The sequence below is a fragment of the Mangifera indica genome, chromosome 6 (assembly GCF_011075055.1).
Source record: "Mangifera indica cultivar Alphonso chromosome 6, CATAS_Mindica_2.1, whole genome shotgun sequence".
Taxonomy (NCBI): domain Eukaryota; kingdom Viridiplantae; phylum Streptophyta; class Magnoliopsida; order Sapindales; family Anacardiaceae; genus Mangifera; species Mangifera indica.
Window position 1 is genome coordinate 13,903,102 of NC_058142.1, and position 10,565 is coordinate 13,913,666.

Below are 10,565 nucleotides of genomic sequence, written 5' to 3' on the forward strand. Positions count from 1 at the left end.
TATTTTAAATTAAGTTTGGTATTTGAAAGGTTTTGAAATAATCTTCTTTTGTTTGATAACTTTTCTACTAGTATTTGAACTAAATGTTTATGCATGCATATATTGTGCTTAATTTTTGCTTAGCTAGTTGACAACTCACCTCCTTGTCATTAACTTTTTGTAGATTAAAGATTACATAGAGTATAAGTGACTATTTAGTAACTCAGGAATAAAAATTTAAAGAGTCAGTTGAGTCTTAATATTTATTGGTTCTGTGTTTTAGGTTGAGGACAATTATTAGTTAAAAATTTTGTATTCAAGACTTCACATTTTTTAAGAAATTTCTCAAGTGTATTGTATGTAGGTTTCATGATTGTTTTGGGGTGTTACATTAGTTTGTGACAAGAAATCAAATCAACAATTTGGAGCTAGAAGAACGTAAATACTTCTAATGTCAACATCTTTCATAGATCCTGACAATGGCCTACGATAGATGACACCAAAAAGTCCTTGACAATCAGTCTTTCAACAATTCAAAGAGTGTGTACACATAAGTTAGGGCATAAGGGTAATGTGATTCAAGGGTGAAAGCGACGTATGTAAAAGCCTAATTAAGTTATATATATACACTCCTATACTTACAATTGGGGTTTATAATTGTACAAGACTAATAGGCACCACACATTTGACATGTTATAACAAAACAAGATTGTTTCTTTCTTTCACTATACCAAATTCGGTTGTTAAAAATTTAAATTAATAGATGAACAACTTGTATTATTGGGTTTAAAATTTCAGTGATTTTGGAAAAATAACCAAATATATATTGAAATGAATATATCATATAGTGAGATGTCAATAATTTTTATTATTGGGAAAAATTTTGGATTAATATGTAAGCAGAAAATATAATTGTACACCCAACTACAAAATCACAAAACGTAATGATTACCCAAACTTATGATTTAATCGTAATAAAATATAAACCCTATATTTGAAGATTAGGGATATAGACAAACCTATTTGCACCACTTTGTTGCAAAATAACTCGATTATGAGCGCTCTGAGTTTTTATTGCAGAAAAGTGTTGCAGGATTGTAAGTCTTTTTTACTAGTCTTCTATAGTGATTCATAGAAGTGGTGTTAAGAATTATATTGCGTAATTGGGAAGGAGATCCTCCTATTCTTTTTTTGAAAAAATAAAATTGGTTAATTAGATTATCCTATCAAAAGCCTAATAGTCTTATATTAGACCACACTTATAATCTAAATTAATAACCATAATATAAAGTGTATTAGCTCGTTTCCAAATGATCACATCTAGCTCATAAAATAAATTTTTTTCTAGAATACATATTCATCTGGTTTTATTAAATGATAAAAATTTTAATCAATGTGTGCCCATTTCCAACATTCTCTTACTTTTACAATATTATATATATATATATATATATACATACATATAAAATCCTTTAAAATAAATTCGGGTAAATGATATTTGATTATTTTAAAGTGACCACTAATTTATAAGAAAACAATATAGTTCAAAAATAACACTTAAATCTAAAACAATTATGCCAATAATGAACCAAGACAATCTAAATCTATAAAAAACAACATAGGATGCCCATAATTACAATTATCTACAATTATATCATATGTAATCATAATAAATATATGCCTTGTTGGTCCTTTTTATATGATTTTTCTTTAACCTTGTTATTGCAAAATAAACAAGAGAAATCTCACAATTTCAAATAAAGTCTACAACTTCCAACGAAGCCTGCATATTTCACCAATAATCTTGAGATATGCAAAAGAAATGCTTGTACAACTTTCATACTCAACATAAACCTTGTTCTTGAGAACATGTTGTGCTTATATCATAACATCATCAATTGTAAAATGGTCATACTCAAGAGAAACCTTATTCTTATTATACATGTTTTATAAAATAGTATGTACAAATATATGCACATATATTTAATATATTTATATCAGTCAATGAATATCATACCAAAATATATTTGAATGCTTATCACAATAAACTTTATGAAGACAACAAGAAATACATTAATAATTCCTTATAGTAACCTAAGATATCAAAAGATTCCAAGACATCTATATTCACTATACATTGTTTAAAAATAATGGGCTTTAGTCTTTTGGTTAGTAGATCTACCAACATAAAGTTTACATCAATGTATTTTATGACAATGTCACATTTCTTGACTAGACCCCCGACTATAAAATACTTTATTTCCATCTGTTTTAATTTATTGATAATTTTTTTCTTAGAAAAGAATACAACCGCATTATTATCACAATAAATTATCAAAGGCTTTGAGATGAAATCAATTACCTAAAGCTTAACAATAAAATTCTTCAACCACATTACTTGTATGGCTACATCATAACAAGTAACAAATTCTGCATATATGGTTGAAAATGCTATCAAAGTCTATTTTGCATTTTTTCATGATATGACCTCACCAAAGAGCATTAAAAAGAATCCTAAAGTAGACTTGTAATAATCAATGTAGTCACCAAAGTTTGAATCATGATGCCTTACTACTTTAAGATTCTCAACCCTTTTGTATATTAGTTTGAAATCTTTTATCTTATGTAAATATCTCGTGACTTTCTTGATTGTAATTCAATGATTAGTACATGGATTAGAAAGGTAACAACCAAGCACATTAAAATGAATGCAATGTCTGACCTAGTATAAACTTAAGCATACAGTAAGCTCCTTATCTCACTAGGATAAGGATCATAAGAAATAAATACCCTTTCCACATCATTTTGAGGATATTGCTTAACACTAAGCTTATCTCCTTTCACCACAGGTACCTCACAACCAGTATGATTGTGCATATTATATCTTTTAAGCACTTATTCGATGTAAACCCTTTGTGATAATTCTAGTAACATATGATCCCTGCCACGATGAATCTTAATATCAAGGACAAAAGGTGTATCTCCAAGGTTTTTCATATCAAAAGCCTTAGACAAAAATTGCCTCGACTCATAAAGCAAATTACCATCATTATTGGCCCACAGAATATCATCAACATAAAAATTAGAAAGATGAATCACCTCCCATTGATCTTGATATTTAATCAAATTTGTTTTAAAAAAACTCATATGAAGTTATTTTCTTATTGAACTTTAGCTATATCATATAAAATTCTTTATAAAGATTTACATTAAAAATGAAAAAACCATTTTCACATCTATTTGGTGAAGCTCTAAATCAAGATGAGCCACCAAAGTCATAGTAATTCTGAATGAATCAATAATAGATACAAGGGAAAAAGTCTCATTGAAGTCTATGCATTTACTCTAGGTAAAACCATTAGCAACCAATCTAGCTTTAAATCTATCAGTTATACTTTTAGAGTCTTTTTTGGTCTTGAAAACCCATTTACAACAAATAGATTTAACTCTTTTCAAGTAGCTTTGTAAGATCCCATATACCATTATAACACATAGGCTACATTTCTTCCTTCATAGCCTTAAATCATTTATCTGACTAAGGGCAAGAAATGGCCTATTTAAAATTCACAAGATCTACAATCTTACCAATAGCATAATCAAATTCACCAAGATAAACATGATAATCATCAAAGATAGATAGTTGTCTATATCTAGATGATCTTTTAATTAGAATTACAATTATGGGCTTATCGAGTATAGGATCATACATAAACAACTAAACTAGTGAGAGATCTAAAAAAGTGTCGTCAATAGTGCTTTTATTTTGAATAGGCTCATGCTTTGTGGGATTATCAAAGTCTTATTATTTGGGTTCCTCAATAAGAGCTAATAAAATACCACTACATACTTTAGTAAATAGCTCCAATCCATATAAACCTTTTTCAAAGTCCTTCAATGGTTAAAAGCTATTACCTTCTATTGAATCTAGCTCAAAAAATTTAGCTGTTAGTGACTCAACCACTTTGGTGTTGTAAAAAAGGTAATAAAATATGTATCCTTTGAAATGCATATGATAACCAATGAAAAATCTTTGAATAGTCTTAGGATCTAATTTCTTCTCGTTAGGATTATAAACCCTTTTTTCAACAAAATAACCCCAAACTCAAAATTGTCTAATACTAAGTTTTCTTCCTATCCAAAGCTCATAACGAGTCTTGGGTAATGATTTAGAAGGAACCTTGTTCAAAATGTATAATGTAGTCTTGATAACTTCACCCCATAAATACTTTAGCAAATTAGATCTATACATCATAATTTTAACCATATCTTTAAGAGGGCGTTCAGTTTGGGTAATGTTTTATTACCAAAATAGAGAGATTACTTTGAAGATAGATTACTTAGAAGATTATTGGGTATAAACAATTACTATGTTTGATAAAATTTGGTAGGTATAAATAATTACTATGTTTGATAAAATTTGGTAAGTATAAATAATTATTATATTTGGTTAAAGATAAAAAAAAATACTAGTAAATTATTTTACTTAAATATCCTTGAATATAAATTTTTTTAAATAATTTTTATATTATTTGTTATATTAATTAAAAATAAATTTTTTTTTCTTGAAAAATAAATAAATTATAATAAAATCAAAATTACCTTGGTAATTTTTTAATACATGAGGTAAAAGTGGTAATCAGATTACCACCTATATTACCTATCATGTTAATATTAGTAATAAAAGATTATTGTAATTTTTTATTACTGACAAATCAAACAAGATAATAAAAAATAGATTACTAAGGTAATCTTTAAATTTTGGAACCAAATGAACCCTAAGGGTATGATTACACCTTTCAACTACATTATTCTGTTGAGAAGTCCTTGACATGGTGTTCTAAGAAATAATTCTACAATCTTGCAGATACTCGGCAAAAGGATCGATTTAATGCCTTGAATCATTGTATCTACCAGAATACTCTTCATCTTGATTAGACCTTACAACCTTGATGATTTCCTAGTTTGTTTCTCTGATTTTATCTTAAAAATCCGAATTTTTTAAGAACACTAGATTTCTCTTTAATTAAAAGAACATACTTATATCTAGAATAGTAATTAATAAAGGTGATTAAATACTTATTACCACATAAGGTGGATGAATAGGGCCTACTAATATCTTTATTAATAAGCTCTAGAAGCTCATAATTCTAGTTGAACAACATTTTTTATTCTTAATTTTTCCCTTATACAATCAACATAAGTCCCTAGATTTTAATAATCCAAAGATAGAAGACTTTCATCTTTAATCATTCTATCAACCCTCTCTTTAGAGAGATGCCCTAGCCATCTGTGTCAAAATAAGGATGACTTCTTTCTAATCAAAGACCTTTTAATGCCAACATTTTTAGCATTGAAAGAATAATGAACATTATTGCGAGAGAAACAAAGTCTATATAGATTATTAGAAAGAAAACTACTACCAATAGACTGTGAATTTAACCATAAATTAACCTTTCCATTTCCAAATATAAGTTTATAACCAGATTTGTCCAACAATTAAACAGAAAATAAATTCCTCCTAAAAAAGGGTATATAAAAATAGTTTTTTAAACAAAATTCAAAACTAGTCTCTAATAATAATTTGGTAGTGCTAAAATAAATTACTTCAATATCAACATCATTTCCCACTTTAAGTTTGGCCACCCTATCAACTGATCTACATCAGCTAATTAGACCTTGTAAAAAATAGTCACATGAATAGTAGCATCACTATCAATCCACTAACTATCTTTAGACACATCAATAATATTAGATTCAAAACACACATAGGCTAGGACATTACCTTATCCTTTCTTCCTATTTTCCAACCAAGTCTTCAACTTCTTATAATCTATCTTCATATGACCTTTCTTCTTGTAGAAAAGACATTTATCCTTCATTCTTACTTTCATCTAAGAATGATATGAATCCCTTCTTTTAGAAATACTTGTATTCTTTAGACCATGAAACTTGAATTTCTTACTATGCCATTTCCTTTTAGATTGATTCTTATATGAACCAACCATAATTATAGTTTTCTACTTTTCTAATTTTAGTTTCTCCTTTTCATTCACACATCTAGTAATCAAGTCGTTAACAGTCTAATTCTCTCTTACAGGATTATAAACCATTTTAATCTGAATGAACTATATAGGAAAAGAAATGAGGGCATAATAGACAATATAATTGCCATTAAGGGGAGCATTATGATTTTTTAGCTTTGGTTATATCCCCACAATTTTCAAAATAAATTCCTTAACCCCTTTAAAACTATCATCTTAACTGCTCATTCATCAAGTAAGAAGCTTTAGCATGATTGCAAACTTGATATTTCTATCTAATGATATCAAAAGGCTCTCTAGCATTTGTGAACTTTGATAGGCTACCTAAAAGATACTCAACAATGATCCTTTTCATAGTAATAATGTTGGGTGTGTTAGGTCTTTTCCATTTTCCATAATACTCTTTCTCAACTGGTGAACTCTTATCAATAAGTCTTGGAGGTTCATCAACTTGTAATGCTATATCAATATCAGCAATGCCCAATGCAAACTCAATGTTAAGAACACGCTAACAACTTGCCTCCACATGCCAGATGGAAAATGCTCATGCTTACATGCACGGTGCCAAGAGTGGTTTAGGTTGACCTAGATTTTGGTTCAAACAACCTGTTGGTTGACTCGATCGACTGTTGCTCTGTCATTGTGCTGACCATTGACTTAGGATTGGGTGACCCATTGACTCACAATCCATTCGGTCTAGATTCTTGAGAAAATCATTTCAATATTTAAGTTTCTCAAGAATGCTCCATTGTTGTAAAGCTTTGTAAGTCTTTGCTCACCTCTCTTCAACTAGTTCATCAATTCGACTTTACTAGCAAGATGAATCATGGAGGAAGAAGAAGAAGATGAGAGGTTTCTTGTTGTAGATTATTTAGGCATCATATACAATATTTTTGTTAGTTCTAATAAAACTTAAAATCAAATTGTGTGCAACAATAAGAAGAAAATCCATATGAAATCTAGTATGGATTGTATGATAATTGTATCAAAATCTAATAGCAAAAGAGCTATTTTTGTTGGACATTTATGTATAAATTTTCTATTTTTTTGTGATACTAATTCAATCCAACTTTTAAAAAATAAGGTGGTAATTTGGTGTTTAGTCGATAATGTATCTTTTATTTATAATGTTATTTAAATTGTTTATGAATCTTTTTACTACAATTGTATTCTTACTTATTAATTTTTTAAAATAAAAATATCTTCATTTTTAATTAATATAACAAGTAATATAAATAATATTTTAAAATAATTATACCAAGATCATTTAATTAAAATGATAACTCAGTAATATGTTATTATTTCTATCCAAACAAATTTTTATCAAATATAGTAATAATTTATACCTAATAATCTTTTAAATAATCTATCTTTTGGTAATATTTATTATTGGTAATACAAAATTACCCAAATCAAATGCACCCTAAGTGGAAAGCTTAAAAACATGGGTGGGTACTTGTATCTATTTCAGATATGTGTATACTTTATTAGTTATAAGTTTATCAGGGTAAGCTGGTTAGTTGTGTCATTTGATCAAATTCCTTGTATTTGACATTTGACAAGTTTAGTTAATTAAAATTGGTTGGAGTTGGTCTCATGGATGTAAGAACACTATTTCCCCATTACCGTTTTTACTTTTGATTATTTTTATTTCATTTTGTGATTAATTTCAGCATGTAATGAATCAATAAATCGATAAATTGGCCCTTGATTTATTTACGTGATAACTGTACCCATAAAGTGTATACAAAACCAACATGCATCATATATTTAGTTACAATGTCCAATTTATCTCCAAATTTCAGGAGGTCTCATGTCATTGTTGCCTCTATATGTCTGCATTCTCTATCAAATTTTGCGTATTTGGGAGAACAAATTTTTTATGTTCTTTTTGGAGAAGAGAAAGATTTACGTAGCATATTAACTGTGACAGTTTTAGGATATTTTATATATATCTAACTATCTCTTCAATTACTCCTCTAATTGTCTATAATAGTTTATGTAATCGGATCGAATCAATCTATTATGAGTAAACCTAAACCTAATAGAAATTATATGAAAAATTTTCAGGCTAATACATTATAGCTTCATTAACTTGTGTCATTATATGTTTGTAAACTATAATACACCAGAAATAGGGTTTCAAAGCAATAAGTAATTGTGTCTTTGGAAAGAAATTGATTATTTGGACAATAATTTTTGAGTGTTTAACACTCTAGCAAAGCTTGACATATTCATATATTGTTTATCCTTCATTACCTAACATAACTCACAATCACTCTTCACGTCTTGGCCCTCACGGACAACTTTCAACAACAAGAGAAAAAAAAAAAAAAAGAAGAAGATTAATATACTAATAATTGACTTAAGGGAGTTTACTATGAATTAATGTTACAGCTGATCTTTGTTTGGGCAGCCCATGAATCAAATCCATTTAATGTCATTAAAACTAATATCGAACTTTTCTTCTATAAATATGACATCAAATAAACACTGGAAAAAGAGCAAGGCATTTTATTGATTATAGTTACACCGAGCTACAAACCAATAAATGAATTATTAAATAGCAAAAAACTAGGTAACAAAGCTTTTATTAGCACCCCCAAGCTGAGTCCTGCAACATTACATTTTATTCCCAAGAATATTAGCCACTAGGACACTCTGGAACATAATACTCCAACTTCCAGGAGCCATCATTCTGTTGAACCATTCTTTTGTTCATCATAGGATCCCACCATTCAGGTGGTACACCAAATTCACTCTTCAAAAGATCTGCTCCTTTGTTCACGAGTGCAATATCACGTTTAACAATCAGTTCAAATTTACCACTCCCTTCTGACATCGTCCCTGCAATTCCATGCAGATAATTCTCTAAATTATGCAAAGCACCTATTTCCTCAGCATTATCGGCTTTTACGTACGTCGACTTAGTAGTGTCAAATTTTAGCTGCTTTCCCACTTTAAAGTAGAAAATAAAAGGCAATTTAGGAACTATGTCACCGATGTTTCTAATGTGCAAGAGATGAAGATTGCTGAATTTGTTGAATGCAGTCTTGAAGCCTTTGTCTCCCACCTTGGGGCTTGCAAACACAAAAGCTGTGACCATGCATGCTTTATCCGCTCCCGTGGGCTTATTATATCCTCCCGAAACTATGTCTACTGCATTCAATGTCGCAAGTGCCGAACCCAAGCTATGACCTGTTATTGTTATACTAATTTCCTCGTCTTTGTATTTATCTACCAATTTCCTCACTGCACGCAGTACCTGTATGAGTAGTAATTAGTTTAAAAAAAGTATTCATTAGTGACTTGAAAAGCAAGATGACCACATATTACCCCAAATTAAAACTATTAAGTAAATGCTTAATATTAAGATTAGAATTCTCTCATGATCTCAGCATTTATGGATACCTGATCTCTAGCACTGAATTTGCTGTACTGTGATTTTGGGTTTGACGATGTGTAGAGCGAATGAAATCCCTGGTGCACATGAGGGTGAGGATTGTGAGGAGTGTCCCCAAATAAGTTTGAAGCTGAAGTTAGAGGCCAATTGACATCCTTCAACCATTCGCCACTCAAAAGAGTTCCTCTCCAGGAAATGAGAATATCTCTCCTTCCTAAAGCAGCCTTTCCTTCATCTGTGGCCACAGCAATGTAACCGATCCACGAAGATTGGTCCTTTACAATCCAATCAATACTGGAATCGATATCTGTCATTGCGTAGAGATAGTTGGTGATGGTATACTTAAAAGGATTTCCTTTCTCTAGGCCAACGTTGGAGAAGAGATCTTTGGGTGCGTATAGAGGAAATCCATACAATGGAGATGACTTGTCGTGATTGAAGGAGTCGTAAACAGCTTGAACCCTCTCGCCATAGTGAATTATATATTGACGGAGATTGATGTGAAGAGGATCCAATAGACCTTCCCAGTCATTCTCACCGCTTAGTTGTTTCCAATTCTTTGTTATGTCACCCATCAAATACTCTTGCTTTTGTTTTGCGACTTGGAATCTGAAAAATCAATTAAGAATGTAGTAATGTTCGTACTCTTTCAAAGAGAAAGCAGATGGAGTAATGTGTTCTTTCAAAGAAAAGCCGGACGATATTTATAGACTTCAGTTAGTTGACAAAGAGTATATTGATCATTGACACATTCAAACAAATGGCGGGGGATAAATTACCTAGGAAATCGCTATAAAAATCTCTCTTTCAAAGAATTTTCGTGCCAAAATAATCAAATTTGGCGCTGCTGTTGACTCATGCACACGGAGATTCATTCTCCCAGGATACCAGACATGGGGAAGCAGTAATTAAAGACTTTTCCACGAATAAAATGAAACCGAATGAATTTTACATTAAACGTCTGATTAGTCGTTTGTTTTATTTCTTCCGTATGTTTTCCTTTTAAGTTTATTTTGGAAGAAGTCCAAGTCATTTGTTTCTTTAGATCACTCATTGTCATTGACTTGTAGTTGTAAGCAACTCGGCTTATCACTCATTGGCATTGACCTGTAGTTGTAAGCAACTCGGCTTATAACTCACTG

The 10,565-nt window shown here is 30.1% G+C and overlaps 1 protein-coding gene across 1 annotated transcript; it reads right to left on the reverse strand.

Moving 5' to 3' along the window:
* Positions 1-8,507: 8,507 nt before the first annotated feature.
* On the reverse strand, positions 8,508-10,097 carry LOC123219447 (phospholipase A1-IIgamma-like). Its single transcript, XM_044641425.1, has 2 exons — positions 9,432-10,097; positions 8,508-9,285 (listed from the first exon to the last, which is right to left on the reverse strand). Exons 1-2 carry the CDS (start codon positions 9,996-9,998, stop codon positions 8,665-8,667), a joined length of 1,188 nt encoding a protein of 395 aa, XP_044497360.1. The 5' UTR covers positions 9,999-10,097; the 3' UTR covers positions 8,508-8,664.
* Positions 10,098-10,565: the final 468 nt, after the last annotated feature.

Coding starts and splice junctions, on each gene's coding strand:
- LOC123219447 (XM_044641425.1), bottom strand. CDS start 9,998: ATGGGTGACATAACAAAGAATTGGAAACAACTAAGCGGTGAGAATGAC. Junction 9,286..9,431: donor AATTCAGTGCTAGAGATCAG/GTATCCATAAAT, acceptor CTACTCATACAG/GTACTGCGTGCAGTGAGGAA.